The 20,014-nt window shown below is 44.6% G+C and overlaps 1 protein-coding gene across 4 annotated transcripts in view; it reads left to right on the top strand.

The window, feature by feature from the left end:
- Positions 1-20,014, top strand: part of UST (uronyl 2-sulfotransferase) — a 276,031-nt gene that overhangs the window by 166,839 nt on the left and 89,178 nt on the right. For all 4 annotated transcript variants that reach the window (XM_039532953.1, XM_039532954.1, XM_039532955.1 and 1 more), the window contains exon 5: positions 8,734-8,887. In XM_039532953.1, the coding sequence (XP_039388887.1) occupies positions 8,734-8,887 (154 nt within the window). The remainder of the gene's footprint in view (positions 1-8,733; positions 8,888-20,014) is intronic.

Genomic DNA, 20,014 nt, shown 5'->3' with positions numbered 1-20,014 from the left:
GAAACTGGCTGTACAGAGAGTGATGTAAGATGCACAAAGCAAGCAGGCAAGAGAAATATATTCTTCTCTAATCTCTTTCATTTGTAATTGCCTTAGACATAACAGTAGAAGGGCAGTATATATAGCCCACGGTCCAGTGTGCTTCAACAGCAGCCCTGGGAACTACAAGTTCTGGGCTACAAACTTTGGCATCTTGGGAGAACCTCCTGGTTCCTGCCAGGATGTACCTCTGCCCCCCACAAAAGGAGGTCTCAGCACTGAGCTAGGAGCACGTCGCAGGCAAGCAGGGAGGAGGCTGCTGGACTGGAATCCTGTTCTATGGTATTTACAGAATAAAGCCTTGTTCCTGGTCGTGTGTCTGGTCCAAGGTGAACACGCACTGACACCCACCACAGAGCACACAAAGGCGCCTCAGGCCTAGTTTCCCAAAGTTGTGTAAAAAGTCACAAGGCAGGCTTCCCCTATCTTGAACAACCTCATGCTGGGCCAGTGAACAGGAAAGGGGGTTACATATATATTTAGATGGAAGTGTGATTTGTTGTTAAGTTGCTCTTGTCCCCTTCAAATGAGTCTCAGATAAGCAGTCAGTCAGTTCACAGGTTTGCAAGCTGTGGTCCATGCAGCACTTGCACAAGTTTTATGGAGAGCTGGCTAGTCACATGGCAACACAGAAGGGAGCCAGTACCAGCTACTAAAATGCATGAAGACAGCTAAAAACACACTAGCTAATATTCTACTTAAGCATTTGCTTGCCATAGAGATGTCATGCAGTCACAAATGGGAGGGGGTAGCAGTGTCTAGAAGATAATAGTAATAGTAGTTCATTTGATTTAATATTTGCTAAACTATTATGGTGTCCTCGGCACTATACAAGGCACAGATGAAATCCTGTTCTGTGCCTCAGGCAGATACAGTTTAAGGGCTTGTCTACATAGTGCATTAGTATAAATCCATGGTACGCCAACATCTTGAATACTGCATGCGGATCTGGTTGCCCCATTGCAAAAAAAGATATATTGGAAAAGGTATAGAAAAGAGCAACAAAAATCATTATGGGTATGGTACAGCTTCCAAATGAGGAGAGATTAATAAGATTGGGACTTTTCAGCTTAGAAAAGAGGTGACTAAGAGGGAATATGATAGAGGTCTATAAAATCATGACTGGTGTGGAGAAAGTAAATATGGAAGTGTTATTTACTCCTTATAACACAAGAGCTAGGGGTCACCAAATGAAATTAATGGGCAGCAGGTTTAAAACAAACAAAAGGAAGTATTTCTTCACACAACGCACAGTCAGCCTGTAGAACTCCTTGCCTGAGGATGTTGTGAAGGCCAAGACTGTAACAGAGTTCAAAAAAGAACTAGGTAAGTTCATGAAGGATAGCCAGGATGGGATGGTGTCCCTAATCTCTGTTTGCCGGATGCTGGGAATGGGCGATAGAGGATAGATCACTTAATGATTACCTGTTCTGTTTATTCCCTCTGGGGCACTTGGCATTTGCCACTGTCAGAAGACAGGATATTGGGCTACATGGCAACACAGAAGGGAGCCAGTACCAGCTACTAAAATGCATGAAGACAGCTAAAAACACACTAGCTAATATTCTACTTAAGCATTTGCTTGCCACAGAGATGTCATGCAGTCACAAATGGGAGGGGGTAGCAGTGTTGGGCTACATGGCAACACAGAAGGGAGCCAGTACCAGCTACTAAAATGCATGAAGACAGCTAAAAACACACTAGCTAATATTCTACTTAAGCATTTGCTTGCCACAGAGATGTCATGCAGTCACAAATGGGAGGGGGTAGCAGTGTCTAGAAGATAATAGTAATAGTAGTTCATTTGATTTAATATTTGCTAAACTATTATGGTGTCCTCGGCACTATACAAGGCACAGATGAAATCCTGTTCTGTGCCTCAGGCAGATACAGTTTAAGGGCTTGTCTACATAGTGCATTAGTATAAATCCATGGTACGCCAACATCTTGAATACTGCATGCGGATCTGGTCGCCCCATCGCAAAAAAAGATATATTGGAAAAGGTATAGAAAAGAGCAACAAAAATCATTATGGGTATGGTACAGCTTCCAAATGAGGAGAGATTCAGCTTAGAAAAGAGGTGACCAAGAGGGAATATGATAGAGGTCTATAAAATCATGACTGGTGTGGAGAAAGTAAATATGGAAGTGTTATTTACTCCCTATAACACAAGAGCTAGGGGTCACCAAATGAAATTAATGGGCAGCAGGTTTAAAACAAACAAAAGGAAGTATTTCTTCACACAACGCACAGTCAGCCTGTAGAACTCCTTGCCTGAGGATGTTGTGAAGGCCAAGACTGTAACAGAGTTCAAAAAAGAACTAGGTAAGTTCATGAAGGATAGCCAGGATGGGATGGTGTCCCTAATCTCTGTTTGCCGGATGCTGGGAATGGGCGATAGAGGATAGATCACTTAATGATTACCTGTTCTGTTTATTCCCTCTGGGGCACTTGGCATTTGCCACTGTCAGAAGACAGGATATTGGGCTACATGGACCATTGGACTGACCCAGTAGGGCCCACCCAAGGAAAAGCCTAAGACTCAGGTCTCCGTCCCTGCACCCAGCCGAGATACGAGCCTGCCTACCAGAGGTCCAAGACCCAAAAGAGGTGACCTCAGAGGCAGTCTCGCTCTGCCCCACAGTCTGGGCCCTCCAGGGGCAAGCAGCAGGGCAAGAGGCAGTTTTGACTGGTTGCAAGAGGGTACCCTGGTGACCCCTGAGAGGACCCTCCTACGATTAAAGTTTGCCTTGAGCAACTGCTTGTGTGCGTTCCTTACAGGATGGTCCTGAATAACATCAGACCGACACGCCCTCAACACGATTTCCCAGAGTTACACACTACAATTTGTCTCACCCTGCCCTCCCACTGACAGCAAGGGGGATCCGTCGCATTTACCCCTGCTACAGCAGAAAGTGGGTCAGCTCCTCAGCTTGGGAGCTGTGGAGAAGGTTCCATGGGAGTTCCGGGGGAAAGGGTTTTATTCCTGTTACTTCCTGATCCCCAAGGCGAAAGGGGGGCTCAGGCCCATCCTGCATCTGCAAGATCTCAATCGGGTGTCTCATGGCAAAAAGCCGGTTCCGCATGGTCTCTCTAGCATGTATCAGACCTTCTCTGGACCGTGGCAATTGGTATGCTGCCCTGGACCTTCAGGACGCATACTTCCATATCCATATATTCGAGGGGCACAGACGCTTCCTCCGTTTCCTAGTGGGACAGGACCACTACCAATTTACGGTCCTTCCGTTTGGCTTGTCCACCATGCCCAGCGTATTCACAAAGTGTATGGCAGTAGTGGCGGCCTATCTCAGATGCCAAGGGGTACAGATATTCCCCTACCTCAACAACTGGCTGCTCAAGGGCAACTTGCGGTACAAAACCACATGGACCTGCTCTTAGCTACGTGTGCCAACCTAGGCCTCTTAGTGAATGAAGCCAAGTCGATATTGGTTCCGATGCGGCTCATAGAATTCATAGGCGCTCTCCTGGATGCTTCCCCTGGACAGGATCCAGACCCTGAAGGGGCTTATATCCTGGGTCTCAGAGTTCCCCGTCACCACGGCCAGGGCATGCCTGCAGCTCCTGGGCCGTGTGGCAGCGTGCACGTGCATGGTCCGCCACACCAGGCTTTGGATGAGGCTCCTCCAACTCTGGTTGGCCTCAGAATTCTCCCAAGCCCGGGACAAACTAGACAAGGTCCTCTCGGTACCAGCGTGGGTGATCACCATGCTACAATGGTGGTCCTGCCCAGCCAATATGCTCTGGGGAATTCCCTTCTGGGACCCGACCCCGTCACTAGACCTAGTGTCCGATGCATCGGACCTGGGCTCGAGGGCCCACATAGGGAACTCTCAGACCCAAGGGATGTGTTCAGCCGTGGAGCTGTCCCTTCACATAAATGTCAGGGAACTCAGGACGATAGGCTTAGCCTGTGCGGTGTTCAGCTCCCAGCTGTGTGGCAAGGTAGTCAGAGTACTCACGGACAACACCGCCATGATATTTTACATCAACAGGCAAGGCGGGATGAGGTCCTCTGCCTGGAAGCCCTCAGCCTATGGGAGTTCTGTATAGCCCACGACATCTCCCTGAAGGCTTTCCACCTGCCAGGTGTCAGCAACACACAGGCTGATTGCTTGAGCAGGGTTTTCTCCTCCCAACATGAGTGGTCGCTCCACTCCAAAGGTCACTCACCAGCTCTTCCGAGCGTGGGGCACTCCCCAAGTAGACCTGTTTACGACCCGACAGAACTGCCGTTGCCACAGGTTCTGTTCTGGGGGGGTGGGCAAGAACGCGATCTCAGATGCCTTCCTCCTGTCATGGTCAAGTCAACTCCTTTACGCCCTTCCCCTGTTTCCCCTCATTGGCAAGGTCCTGGAGAAAGTGAAAATGGACAAGGCGCGCGTCGTCCTGATTGTCCCAGCAACATTGGTACGGGACCCCCTTGGGCTTGCTCGTGGCCCCTCTGCGGCCGTTGCCGCTCCGCCCGGACCTACTGTCCCAGGACCAGGGCCGCCGCCTCCACCCCAATCTGACCACCCTCCATTTGACAGCATGGCCGATCAATGGCTAGATGTGGAGGAGAGAAGGTGTTCGGAAGAGGTCAGGCGTGTACTCCTCGAAAGTAGAAAGCCATCCACATGCCGAGCCTACCTGTTGAAGTGGTCCAGGTTCTCCCGGTGGGCCGGGGAGTAGGGTACTTCCCCAATGTCTGCCCCGCTCCAACTTATCCTCGAGTACCTCCTTCACCTTAGAACTCAAGGCCTGGCCCCTTCCTCTGTCAGGGTGCACCTGGCGGCTATTTCGGCGTTCCATCCGCCGGTCCAGGGCTGCTCGGTTTTCTCCCATGCTGTGACCGGGCGTTTCCTCAAAGGGCTAGACCAGTCCTTTCCTTATGCTAGAGCCCCTGTCACTCAGTGGGATCTAAATTTGGTGTTATCCCACCTCACAGGGGCCCCCGTTCAAACCCCTGGCCACACGCTCATGGTCTCCCCTTTCATGGAAGGTAGCCTTCCTCGTGGCCATCACGTCAGCCCGGCAGCTCTCGGAGCTCAGGGCCCTGACCTGTGACCCCCTTTACACAGTCTTTCATAAGGACAAGGTTCAGCTCCGCCCACACCCGGCATTCCTCCCTAAGGTGGTCTCCACTTTTCACATGGGCCAGGACATCTTCCTGCCTATCCTCTGCCCCAAACCTCATGCCTCTAATGAGGAACATCACTTCCATACACTCGATGTGCGCAGAGCACTGGCTTTTTATCTGGATCGGACTAAGCCGTTCCGCAGGTCTTCACAACTTTGTTGCTTCAGCCGAGTGCATGAGGGGTCAATCGATCTCCACCCAGAGGCTTTCCCAGTGGATTACATCGTGCATCCACACATGCTACGACCTAGCAGGGGTTCCCACACCTCCTATTATAAGGGCTCACTCGATAAGGTCTCAGGCCTCCTCGGCGGCCCTTGTGGCCCATGTCCCTATCCAGGACATCTGTAGAGCTGCTACCTGGTCCTCAGTACACATGTTCACGTCGCACTATGTGATCGTCTCCCATGCCAGGGATGATGCTGGTTTCGGTAGGGCTGTGGTTCAGTCAGGGAATCTATGAACTCCTACCCACCTCCATCAGACATAGCTTGCAGTCACCTACTGTGGAATGCACATGAGCAAGCACTCGAAGAAGAAAGGACAGTTACCTGTTCCGTAACTGGCGTTCTTCGAGATGTGTTGCTCATGTCTATTCCACATTCCGCCCTCCTTCCCCTCTGTCAGAGTTGGTCCGGCAAGAAGGAACTGAGAGTGGGGGGAGCACGTGGCTCCCCTTTATAGTGCGCTACAGAGGCGCCACTCCAGGGGTCGCAGCAGCGCTCCCCCTATTGGTACTGCTGAGGGAAAAACTTCCGGCACCGGTGCACGTTGGCGTGCACGCACACCTACTGTGGAATAGACATGAGCAACACATTTCAAAGAATGCAAGTTACGGAACAGGTAACTGTCCTTTATTAGGAAAAGGTCCTCACACTGAAAACTTAAATAGGAATATAGGACTGGAAGAGACTTCCTAGGTCATTGAATCTGCCCCCTGGTATTATAGACAACCCTGTCATATAATCCTGTTCAATAATGTATCAAGCCCCATTTTAAAACTAGTCAGGTTGCTTGCCTCCAGTACTCCTATTTAGAGGCTGTTCCAGAACCTCAGTCTCTTGATGGTTAGAAACCACCTGATTTCCAGTTAACATTTCTCCAGGGCCAGTTTATGCCCATTTGTTCTTGTGACAACATTGTCTTTCAGTTAAATAGCTCTTCTCCCTCCGTGGTGTTTACCCCCCTGGTGTATTTATCCAGAGCAACCATAGCCCCTCTCAGCCTTTGTTCTGCTAGCCTAATAAGCGAGTCACTTTTCAACTCCTCTCCTACAATAGGCTATCCATTTTCCTGGTGAGCCTAGTAGTTCTCTGCACTTGTCCTAGTTTGAATTAATCTTCCTTGAATAATATTTACTTTGATTTTACTGATGTTTATACTATATAGTATATATATTTATAATTATATTGAGTTTACTTTGCTGATTTTTGTTGCTGCTGTTAATACCCTAAAGACCTTGTTTCCTGGAAGCATTAGGATATATCATGGCAGGCAGCTGTTGCTTACCATGAATGTTTGCATTCTGGAGCTGAACAGTTTAGATAATCATATAAAGACAGCTTATAATATTTCAGACTCCAAACTTCTGTTAGAAAAAATGCATATCAGTACAAATGCCAAAACAGACTTAATTTTGAAAGAGGTCCACATTCATAAAGTGCTCTAATCAGGAAGTAAGTAACATCCTGGTTTCTAAATCTGGAAGTTCAGTTTTTATGTTGCCTCTCCAATTACAAATTATGGCACTGAAGCTGCAAAAGCTGATCTCAGATACCAAGCCAATTGCTCACATGCATTAAGTTAGTCATTTATAAGCACTTGCAGACTTTACTCACTGGTCAATGGGCACATACAGAAGAAGATGGTGCAGACTTTATTCAGTTCACTGGGAGGTCTTAGAATAAGTATCAAGTACACGTTGCTGTACACATTTTTATTTCTTTTTTTACTAAAATTCACATTTTAAAAACTTTTTGCTGGTTCTGTATTTATAAAATGTTCTAACATTTCATTCTCATGTCTTTAATTTAGCAAATTAAGAGGATCTTCAAAATTAGCTTTATTTCCCTCTTGCTAAATTACAATTGCAATTTTCTCTCCTCTGATCAATTTTTCCCCCCTGAAACTTTGGGTTCCAATTCAGAAAAGTATCCTTAATCACAAATTCATGCTCAGTATGTGCTTACATTCTATCAAACTCAGTGGCACTTAAGCATCTGCTTAAGTGCTTTCATGAATCAACATGTCATTTTGTAATTTTTAAATACTAAAACATTCCCCCCTACCCTTAGTTCAGGCAAGTTCCCGGTTGGCCCCACCCTAGGAATACCTCTCTCCCAACAGACTCTACTCCCATTTTGCTGTCTCGAGGCTTTTGTAGCCTGCAATATCCCCTTTTCACTTCAGATATTTTGACTGAAGGAGGAACACAAGCAACTTTCCTTCTCTCAGTATTGGGTTGGTGAGGTAAGCCTGTTCTCCTGAAGATGATTTATTGAACTGAGAAATATGATTACTTTTCCAGCACACTAAAAACAAAAGATAGGGTAGAGAATCAGCTGTCCTGCCTTTCCCCAACCTGAAATTAGGAGTGAGGGGAGATTGTAAACCGTTTCCTCAACCCCTGGGAGATAACAAAAGAGAGATCCCAGTATCTATTGTGAGGATGTTCTCGGTCTGCAGAGGAAGCCCTGGTTTATGGCTTTATCTGCAAGATCTGGGGGCTTAGGTTGCACTTTGCGTTTGTTTTAATGATGGTCCCAACTTTCTCTACCCCTTCCTTTTCCTTAAACCTCTATGTACTGGTGATTCATATTTTAAGTTCTTTGAGGCAGGGGTTGTTTCTTCCTTTATAGATAGATATCTCACCATGCAAAGTTAAGGTGCTAAATAAATACTTAATAATAGCCATTAACGAAAATAAAGAAAAAGATTTGTATAAACCACAGCATATAAAAACAAGGCATTCCAACCAGCTCTGTGAAGCATGATTTGAGCTCTTTCACTTTTTCCAAGTGAATGCTGCTGCAACAAGACTGAGCATTGCAAGCTGGCAGCTGGCATCTCTCAGGTCATGGCCTTTATTTAAAAGATGAACGTGATTGCAGGGCCACCTTGTAGAACTCCATGGTTTGCATTTTGCTTTCATTTTGGCCACCCCAGCCTTGTCATGATTTCCCAGATGGGAAATCAGTACGTGGGAATAGGAATCCAAAGAACCAGATTTAACTGCAGAAAGTATTTGAACTGAAAAATTCAAGGAGCGAGCCCAAGTAGAATAATAGTTGGAATAGTTGCTCTTCATAGTAGGGAACTTTTCTCTGGCTGAAATGTGTGTATCTTAATACAATACTGTAGTTACCTTCCAGCTTAAAGGGGCCTGATGCACTCTTAGAAGGAGCTGAGGCACTCTTATAAGGGCCTTCATACAACTTCTAAACTTCCAGCAGCTTTAAACTTGCATAGACAATACCTTTTTAAAGCATTTGATTATGAGATGTGAATGTATGTCTGCAAACATCTAATGAGATCTACACATTTCCCCCACCAGGTTTGGAGGAGAACAGCCAGTGTACATCAATATTATTAGGGATCCTGTCAACCGATTTTTATCCAACTATTTTTTCCGTCGATTTGGAGACTGGAGAGGGGAGCAGAATCATATGATCCGCACCCCAAGTATGAGGCAAGAAGAAAGATATCTAGTAAGTTCTTTTAAATTAAAGGCTGTTAACAAAATACTTATTTGTTCACCATCCAATTACATAATTACAAAAAATTGAAACAGGATGCTTGGAAAGTTAGAGAATAAGTTATCTTTAGTCTCTCTTCAGTCATTGCTGGTGTCGAGCTTCATGTTAAGTTATATGGTCTTGATTTTTAATCAGACTGTATAGTGCATACGCTGCCTTGGTCAGGAATATAATTATCTATTTGTCATGTTAGAGAGACAAGGTGGGTGAGGTAATATCTTTTATTGGACCAACTTCTGTTGGTGAGAGACCAGTTTTTGAGTTTAAACAGAGCTCTTCTGCATACAACAATGGAAGATATCGAATTTGTCAAGATAACTGTGAGCCTGGTCCAACTGCCTGAGGCTTTCCACTTACTTAATTAGCATTGGATTAGGCCCTGTATTTGTCGTGCTGGATATTTAAATAGCTTTTGAGACTGAGACCAAGAATGTCAATCATGCAGTTTCACTAGAGCATGAGTTCCCTCTCAAAAAAAAAAAAAAATGTGGTCGCCTCAGAGTGCAGCCACCAACTCTCACTGGTGGCCACACTGACACTTTTTTTCCTAAAATACTTAATTAACTTTAAGAAAAACAATTAAATATGCACAGATACACATCCAAATCATTGTAATTTATATTTGTAGGGTTTTTTGGCAGAGTCAATAATAAAAATAATGCTGCCTCCCCCTTTGGGAGTGATATTTGTATCTTTGTTAATATTACAGCACACTTAGTAGCTACTGGGAGGCTATGACAATTGATTTGATTTTTAACAAACATACAAGTATCACTTTTCACAGATAGCTAGTAAGTCTGGTGGGAAAAGTGACATGTGCATGTTTGCTAATATCACTTTTCTCAGCAAGCCTCAGGACTCATCAGGCCCTGGATGGGGGGGGCACAGGGGAAGGTGGCAGGAGCCAGAGGTGATGGTGGGATGGATGCAGGGTCGGGGAGCAAGTGGGGGCCCAGGGCAATGGGAGGGATGGATGTGGGGCTATGGGAAGCAGCAGGGATTATGGGGATGGGTGATGAGTCCAACTGTCACATGGTCAAAGCTAGGGCCTGGTGTCTGTTGCCATGCAGCCAGAGCCCAGAGCTGGTGGCCGGAGCCAGGGATCAGAGCCTGCTGCCACGCAGCCGGAGCTGTGGGTCAGTGCCCGGGGACCAGTGCCTGCCACCGCACGGCCAGAGCCTGGAGCTGGGTGCCAAAGCCCATGGCTGGAGTCAGCGCTTGCTGCTGCACGGCCAGAGGTTGGCACCCAGGGCCAGCTCTGCCACCACGTGGCGAGAGCTCAGGAACGGAGCTGTGGGTTGGCGTCTGCTGCTATGCAGCTGGGGCAGGAGATCAGCGCCAGGGGCTGGGGCTGCACGGCTGGAGCTGCAGGTCGGTGCCTGCCACTGCACGGCTGGAGCTTGAGACTGGAGCCAGGGGGCAGTGTCTGCTACCACACAGCTGGAACCAGAGGCTGAAGCCCCACAGCTGGAGAGCCGGGGGTTCAGTACCCACTGCCCCACAGTCGGAGCCCGGGGCTGCCGCTGCTGGAGCCTGCCACCGAAACCCCCTCCCCCGAAGATGGGTCAAGAACTCACCTTGCTCCTGCAGCGTTGTGCCCCACCTCTCTCCAGAGGTGATGCAGGGCACTGCACATCCAGGAGCAACAAGAAGGGAGTTGGGAGGGTCTGATGCTTTACTCCCTCACCCTCCCAATCACTGCCCAGGAGGCTGTCATGGCCGCATGAAAACTTCCTGGTAGCCGCATTTGAGAAACGTTGCACTAGAGTGCTTAAGAAATTTGAGTGAGCCTAAAAATTTCATGTTCTTCCTGTAAAGCTCAAGTAGACTCAACCAGCTGCAAGTGATGTCTTTCACAGACTGATCTGATTCCAATTCTTGTTTTTCTTTGCTCAGCTTTCTTTGGTGACATAAATGCTACTAGTGGTTGACCTTCTGTTCTGTGGAATATACCTGTGCTAATTTTGTGGTTTTTGCATTGATACTGTGTGTGCTTAGCAACTTGAGAATAGTACAGACTGCTTGAGGTGACCTGTTGCACACCCATCTCCAATGTGTAGTATACACATAATTTCCCACTAAAGACAAAAATATGGGGTTACATCTTGATCCCATCTCAGTCAGTGGTGAAACCTCCCATTGGCTGCAATGGTGCCAGTTTTCACCCATGATTACCTAACACATTGGGTGCCATTAGGTATAAATATAAAGCAGTATGTTAAAGAAAGGATTATGAAAGCTAGAAGTGACATTTTGTAATTAAATGTTCATTTGAAATTACGCTGCTTACAAGTTTCAGAAATAAGCTTTAGCCTATTCCAGCACCTTGTAAGGTTGCTGTTTATTGCCACATAGATCGGTTCCAGTTTCTGGATATTTAATTCTTTTTCCAGATCTGTGATTGTCCTCAAGTGCCACAGTTCAGAGACACCCAAGGAAAAGGATCTCTAGGGCACATTTGTGATAGGACAGCCTGCTGCCTTATGATGTGACCTTATAGAAAGTGATACAAGAAATCATCAAGTCTAGCCCCCTGCACTGTGGCAGGACCAAATAAACCTAGACCACCTCTGATAGGTGTTTGTCTAATGTGTTCAGAAAAACCTCCAGTGACAGCATATTCCAGAGCTTAACTACCGTAATAGTTAAAGTTTTCCCAAATATCCAATGTAAATCTCCTTAGCCACAGATTAAGCCAATTACTTCTTGTCCTACCTTCAGTGGACATGGAGAACAAGTGATCACAGTCCTCTTTATAGCAACCCTCAACATATTTGACAACTGTTATCAGGTTCCTCCTCAGTCTTCTTTTCTCAAGACTAAACATGCCCAGTTTTTTAAACTTTTCCTCAGAGGTCAGGTTTTCTAAAGTGTTTTATCATTTTTTTGCTCTCCTCTGGACTTTCTCCAATTTGTCCACATCTTTCCTAAAGTGTGGTACCCACAGTTGGACACAGTACTCCAGCTGAGGTCTACCCAGTGCTGTGCTGAGCAGGACAATTACCTCCCGTTTCTTACATATGGCACTCCTGTTAATACACCCTAGAATGGATGTTGTGCAGGCAAATATTATAACAGGGTTCAAAAAAGAATTAGATAAGTTCATGGAGGATAGCTCCATCAGTGGCTATTAGTCAAGATGGTCAGGGACATAACCCCATGTTCTGAGTGTCCCTAAACCTCCAGCTGCCAGAAGCAGGGACTTGATGACAGAGGATAGATCACTCAATAAATTACCTTGTTCTTTTCATTCCCTCTGAAGCATCTGGCACTGGCCACTGTCGGAAGACAGGACAATTGTTCTGACCCAATATGGCCATTCTTATGTTTGTATGAATGATATTAGCCTTTTTCACAGATGCATCATGTTGACTCATTCAGTTTGTGATCCACTATAAACCGCAAATCCTTTTCAACAGTTCTACTGCCTAGCCAGTTATTTTCTGTTTTGTAGTTGTGGATTTGATTTTTTTCCTTCCTAAGTGAAGTAATTTCATCTAGACTACATTTCCCTCGTTTGCTTATGAAAATGTAATGCAAGACTATGTCAAAAGCCTTACTAAAATCAGGTTATAGCTGCAAATCTACTGCTTCCCTCCTATCTATGAGGCCAGTATCTTAAAGAAAAAAAAGTAAGTTTTTTGGAGGGGCAAGGAAGTAGATGAGGTACAAGATGTGTTCTGTACCCTTTTTCACACCACAACTCTGAATTACTTCTGCACAGCACAATTCAAAACATTTGTTTCAATAGCCATCCTAGATGAGGTCAGTTTTACCTAAACAAGGCTATGTTTTTGCATATAGCTGAGCTGTGAGGGTTTTTTTTTATTTTTTTTTTGTTTTGTTTTTTGGCTCTGTTACTTTTATCATATGACTGCTTGGGGTACTTGCATGAGTTACACTAAACATTTAAAAATATTATCATCTATATAATTAAAAACTCATTTGAAAGTGTTTGAAAGTGTTTCTGCATTTACTAAATGCCAGGGGATATTAAGAAGCCTCTGAGTCATCTTGGGTCATTGTTGACATTCTTGTGCTTGCACTTGGAAGGCAGACTAACAGCTTTTCATTATGTGTGCAACGTGTGTGTGTGTTTGCGTTCCGTGGTGTGTGTATAGGACAGAACAGTTGGGAAAGTACATTTATACTAGAGTCATCATGCCTTCCCTTTAGGAAAAAATAGGTTACTGGTACACTTTGTACTTTATCCTGCAAGGTCCTGACTGCCCTCTCCTGTCATTTAAGTGGGAGATATGGTGATTGGCACCTCTATGCTTAAAAACAGGTGAGCATTTTATAAGGCTTCATGCAATTTAACCCAGGCTTTAAGACTTATGATTCACCAAATACGTAAAGTTTCAGTATATTTACTTCCAACAGGCACTGTAACAGGATTGGAACTTCATAGCCGTGGATGATTCCTTAGTATTCCTCTTGCTTTAGATGTTAATGGCAGAATGGGAAAACATGACCATCGTTGTACTCTGGCAAGTCTTCACACACACACAGGTTTGGTCCATACATACTCACATGGACACAGAAGTTACAGGCACAAGGAAAAAATATATAGTAGTAGAAGGCCAGTAAAATGTGGTGTCAGTAGCCCATTGTCTTGCTCAAAGAGCATTTTGTTCTTTTAGAGACATTGTCAGCAACTTTGTAAACATTATTTTTTTGTTTTAATTTTCACTGTTCATAATGCTCTATTAGAAGTCTGGAAACAAAATGTTCCCCTTTTGGATTCTGTCCTCCTCCTTTTGGCAAACTTTGATTGTCAGATGTCTTATTCAAAGAGGGTTGTTGTTCATGTCTGAGTAAAGTACAGGCCAGCAGCCAGTGAAATTCATTTTAACAAAAGTCAGTGGTTCAGAATGTTAAAGATTTTTTTAAGATGTGCTGTCTAATAAAATTTCATAGTATGTAACTGCATCTTAACCCTTTCCTTTGTAGTGCAAAGAGGTGTATACTTCTATTTTAACTTAGATTATGGGTTTTATGCTTGATTTAGCTGTGAAGAAAATAAGTATACAATTTTTATCCCTGGACATACAGCATTGCAGCCTTTTAGCATACTACTGATCCTTGGGCAGGTTTCTGCCTTCAACCCTCCACATTTACATCCTAAAGATTTTCTTTGGATGAAAACTAGCCAAATAGTGTGTATGAGAGAGGCCTTCTTTTTTTAAGGGAAGTGCGGGGTTTCAGAGGGTCATCTTAGTTTTGGGTAACCCCTCCTAAAGCTCTTTAAACGCAAAGCATTGCATTATAAGTGAGCTGCTTCTAGTGTAGTGGTGGTGTTGGTCATTGTGCTACACATCAACAACTTGGGATGGATTGTGCCAAACCATGTGCTGATGTGCAAAAAGAGAGGACATGAGTGAGGAGGACAGAAAGAAGATTTCCCTGTTCCCCTTCCCTTATGCCCCTGAACAGGGGCCTGGAAGAATACCAGTGCTTGGATTCCACATATATAAGAACAACCGGAGTCTAGCACAGATCATTATTCTAGCCTGCCAAAAAGGGAGGGGTGTCTGCTGGTTGGGCAGAAGGGAGTACAGGGCTGTGGTCCCAAGCTCATCCCTCCCTACTCCCTTTTTGGACCATGTAAAATCTTGTATTCACGTACTAGATATGGTACAGGCAGCTGCTGCAAGGTGAGCTTCTCCACCCAGCTCAGCCAGTTCCTTGACCTAATCTGCAAAGAGCACTGTCTCTGCTGAAGTGATGTATACAGTCAGTCATCTAAACAGCTCAGTCCTGGACTTTTCCAAAGGGAAATAGTGTTGATGTTTTAGTGTGTGTGACAGTATATTGGGAAATGTCTGAAACCACCAATCCCTCTTCAATTAGGATTTCAAGCACATTCATTTGGGAACTGTCCCACCTTATGTTCCCATAAAATTAGTTCTTTTGGTCCCTTTGGACCAAAATCATTTGCTCAAATGTATTGACTCTGGAAGCATTCAGTCCAGCCTAACTAAAGCAACTACGTCATTCGCAGCACAGGTGAGGCAGCAGCTTTTAAAAGAAAACTCCATCCATGAATTTAGTTTAGGCCCCGGGCCTGAGAGATCAGAAGATAAGGACATCTCACAAAGAATATAAACAATATGTATTTGAAAACTTTTGATTACAGTTGTTCTTTCTAAACTTCCTGCTGGTCATGGCCAACTTTCAGAAACTGCTGGGATCATTTGAGATACGAGGAGTGTGAGAGAGTGTTGTTTAGTTTGCTGTCGACATGGCCTCCAGGAGATATCAGGCCCCAGGAAACACTTAAGTCCTGGGTGCCCCTTAGCTATATTGTTTTTCCTATCTCCTTATATATGTATAGTGCCTTCCAAGTGAGGATCTCAAAATGGCTTACAAATGTGAATTGATTAAACCTCACATGACATGGGGAAACTGAGGCCCGGAGTGGTTAGAAGCGACTTGCCCAAGTTCACATAGTAAGAGCCAGGAAAAATAATTATTGAATCACCTGGTTCCCAGTCATGAGCTTTAACCATAAGACAATATTTTATGTACACCTCTACCTTGATATAACGCTGTCTTCGGGAGCCAAAAAATCTTACCGCATTATAGGTGAAACCACGTTATATCGAACTTGCTTTGATCCATCGGAGTGTGCAGCTCCGCCCCCCTCCTCCCCCCGAGTGCTGCTTTACTGCATTATATCCGAATTTGTGTTATATCGGGTTGCATTATATTGAGGTAGAGGTGTACCTTCTTTCTTTCTCCTCCAAACCTACACACACAGAGGCCAGCATGCTCCCAGTGTTCTACCCCTGTGCTGAGATGACTGGTGGTATTCTTTGGATGTCTTTCAGTCTGTCCTGCAGTGCTGATGCTTAAATTTGCCAGCTGTAAATTCTCATTTGAAGATCACACAGTAGCTTCAATAACTAATGCTACCATTCAGAATGCAGGCAGGGCCCTTCTCAAGCATAGCCACCGGTCAGCTGATCCGATTAAAACCGTTTTTTTTCTTTTCTCTAATGAGTTCTTTTAATAGTCTCCAGCTGTTGTCTTTTTCTACATTAACTCCCAAAATAAAGCTGTGTATTTGTCTCATATTTGTTTAACTGTTCAGCGAATGTGTATGCTCTTAACACAATTTTGTTCACTTAGATTCTCCCATTCTATATTAAAATCATAAAGGATCACTGTCAGATAACTTAGCCCCCAAATTAGGTTGTGTTCCTTTTTTAAAAAACAACTATACAAAACATATTAACGGTAACCTTTTCTTGTTGGTGATTTTTTTTTAATGATTTTTCATTGCAGGGTTTGCATCCCAAACACTATAGCATGATCCTATTGCATGAGAACCAGAAATGAATTAACTAATTTATTTTCAATGACCAAGCTGTGCAAAGTACATATGGTAAATAATAAATAACATAACCGTGAAAATTGGATCTTGAAAATATTGTGAGTTTCAGCAACATAAGATGGTTTTGGTAACAGAGGTGAAGAGATTTGGATTTGATCAATGATTTTTAACCTGACACTTTTTCTTCCATTTGCTATATCATTCTGTGTTGCACCCCTTTTTAGTAAAGGACTATGTAGGGTAACCACAAAGTTTTGCTTCAGAATATAAGAATTAAGTCAGTTTTGTGGATGTTCAGCACTTTGTGACTGAGCATCTCAAACTATATTGCAAACGTTAAGAAACTCCATGAGAAATTTAGGACCCAGGAAGCACTGAAGTCCTTGGTGTTAGTACTCTCAAATCCCATTGAAGTCAATGGTACCACAGGTGCTCAACACCACTGACTATCAGGCCACTTATAGTAGGAACTAACATTAGGCACCCAAGTCTGAAAATGTTGACCTTCATTTTTGCAGCTAGTTCAAGCGAGTTCTATGCTATCCTTATGGCTGAAAAGAATATAATGTTTAAGCTCTTTTTTATTATTTTTTTCAAAATACTATTGTGTCTAGTTTATGCCAGTGTGGCCATACTTTCCCTTTCAGCTCACAGCCCAAATGTGCTGTGTATCTCTGCAGGAGAAGAAATCTTATAGTGGAAGATCAAAATGGAAAGGTCACCAAGTCTGGTGTTTGTAAGCCCTCCTGGGTGTGGATGGCATTTGCCACAGTGACATTTCATCATCGTGTGTGATGGAACATTGCACAAGCAAAACAATGGGGACAAGGAAATACATGTTTTTACCAGGAGTCCCTGTCGGAAGCAGACCCATCACGAGCCAAATGTGAGGTACAGTGTGCATGTGCACACATCTCCATATACTGCAGGGGAACATCACTTGTGCTCCCAGTAATCCTCCTCTACCCATACACCCTGTTGATCAGTGCCAACAAGACAGATGGAACTGACAGGACCATTCTCTTCCCCTTAGATTCTGACTCTAAAGGTGGGTAAGCTAGCAGGAGGGAGAGCTGAAGGCTACAGGCTCGCTCTCTCTTTCCCGGTCCGCTTCCCACGAGGAAAGGCAGGGAAGCCAATAGGGGGACAGCCCTTCTTGTAGGAAAAGGGAGGCACATGGAGCATCTTGGACACTATTTCTCCCATCGGGTGCTGGTACTGCCTCACCTACTTGTCAGAAAGGTGAAGAGTTTGCTCAGGAACAGATTCTGTTTGACATTCGGTGATTGCTAAAACTGATGTGTTCAATGAGGGTTTCTTCTGTGTTGCGTTGTTTGAAAGAGGAAGGGAACATTCCTTCCCTGAATGAGATATTAGCTGTTTTCCTCATGAGAGGCACCACTTGCTCGGGGCTTGTTTTCACAAGCCAGGAAGGGCATGAGTGGGATTTGCAAGTCTTGAAGACACCACTTTAGGATGTCCAGTACTACTTGATGAATGAATGTATTGAACTCCAAGAATGCAGGCAGGCTCTTAGTAGGTGGACATATGTGGAGTGGATCCAGTTTGTCTGCACCTCTTGCATCACATTCTGATGCAAATGCACAAGCCGCTGTGATATTACACTTTCTCACCATTTATCAGTTGCTGGGATGATGTCAAAGCAGAACCTGTCTTCATTTCCCTCTCCTTCTCTTCCCCTCTCCCTAGGGTTGCGAGGTGTCTGGTTTTCGACCGGAACACCCGGTGGAAAAGGGACCCTGGCGGCTCCGGTCAGTACCGCCAACCAGGCCATTAAAAGTCTGCTTGGTGGCGCAGCTGGGGCCAGGGGCTAAGGCATGGCCTCCAAGAGATATTTTTATTTTGAAATACAAAGGTATTTGTTTCAATAAGTGAGTACCTTAGGGGTACTTCCATTTTCTTCTTAAAATATAATTGAACATTCTTCTCTTCAATTCCCCTTGCAGTGTTTTCTGCGCTCTTGACAAAAGGATTTCTAGAGACAAGGTGGATGAGGTAGTATCTTTTATTGGGCCAACTTCTGTTGGTGAGAGAGACAAGCTTTTGAACTATACAGAGCTCTACTTCAGGTCTGGAAAAGGTATCAGGGCTAAATACAAGATTGCCTAGATAGAAGTTTAGCATAAGTAGTTTACACACATTCTAAGGGACTATTCGAGGTGAAGTGACCCTTTAACACCCCTGTAGTCATAGGACGAAAAGGGGGGCTAGTGGGTTACATATTGTTGTAATAAACTATAAATCCAGTGTCTTTATTAAGACCATGATTTTTAGTGTCTAGTAAAGTTATGAATTTAAGCTCCCAGGCTCGTCTTTTGAAAGTGTGCAGGTTTCCTTTGAGGATGAGGACTGTTACTAAAAGGATTTATATTCGTAATGTGAAGTTAGCATGATATGGTAAAGGAAATTACATTAAATAGTTCCCAAAATCATGATGGCTTCTGATATTTAGCTGATAAACTGTTAATACTAGAAGAAAACCAGCATTCAGAGTATTGGAAACAAATCTGATGTTTTCCAGATGTGTATGTGATGTTAAGCACTTAGTTTAACAGATTGTAAATAATGGAGTTTACGAGCTTTGCCTCCTTCAAACAATCAAACAAAATGGATAATTAAATATTAGTTAGAATAGAATGGTTTTTTTTGGAACTCAAAATTTTGATTATTCTTAAAAAGAGCACATCAGACTTTTCTGGGGGGTGGGGTGGGGGTGAGTAACAGGCATTTTAAATGACCTAACTGCATGTTTTTAAAATCCTTTGTGTGTGTGTGTGTATACAGTGGAAAACATAGAAAGTTATGGTAATTAGCTTAGAGTATGTCTACACTACGGGATTATTCCAGTTTTACAGAAACCGGTATTTGGAAACAGATTATATAAAGTCGAGTGCACGCGGCCACACTAAGCACATTAATTCGGTGGTGTGTGTCCATGTACCAAGGCTAGTGTCGATTTCCGGAGCGTTGCACTATGGGTAGCTATCCCATAGTTCCCGCAGTCTCCCCCGCCCATTGGAATTCTGGGTTGAGATCCCAATGCATGATAGGGCAAAAACAGTGTCGCGGGTGATTCTGGGTAAATGTCGTCACTCAATCCTTCCTCCATGAAAGCAACGGCAGACAATCATTTAGCGCCCTTTTTCCCTGGATTGCCCTGGCAGACGCCATAGCATAGCAACCATGGAGCCTGTTTAGCCTTTTGTCACTGTCACCGTATGTGTACTGGATGCTGCTGACAGACGTGGTACTGCAGTGCTACACAGCAGCATTCATTTGCTTTTGCAAGGTAGCAGAGATGGTTACCAGCCCTATTGCACCGTCTGCTGCTTTGGAAATTGGCGATGACGGTTACCAGTCCTATTGTACTGTCTGCTGCTGTCATGGGTGCTCCTGGCTGGCCTCGCTGAGGTCGGCCGGGGGCGCATGGACAAAAATGGGAATTACTCCCCAGGTCATTCCCTTCTTTACGTTTTGTCTAAAAATAGAGTCAGTCCTGCCTAGAATATGGGGCAAGCCTACTAAAGAACCAGAGAGGACAGCCATTCCAGGTCAGAGCCCCAGATATCCCGCAGAAATGATGAGCTCCATGCCATTCTAGGGGGTGCCCCTACAACAACCCCACCCGTTGCTTCCCTCCTCCCCCACCCCTCCTGGGCTACCGTGGCAGTTATTCCCCCATTTGTGTGATGAAGTAATAAAGAATGCATGAATAAGAA

The sequence above is a fragment of the Mauremys reevesii genome, linkage group 3, assembly GCF_016161935.1.
Source record: "Mauremys reevesii isolate NIE-2019 linkage group 3, ASM1616193v1, whole genome shotgun sequence".
NCBI classification, from domain to species: domain Eukaryota; kingdom Metazoa; phylum Chordata; order Testudines; family Geoemydidae; genus Mauremys; species Mauremys reevesii.
This window is presented reverse-complemented; position numbering and strand designations above follow the sequence as displayed.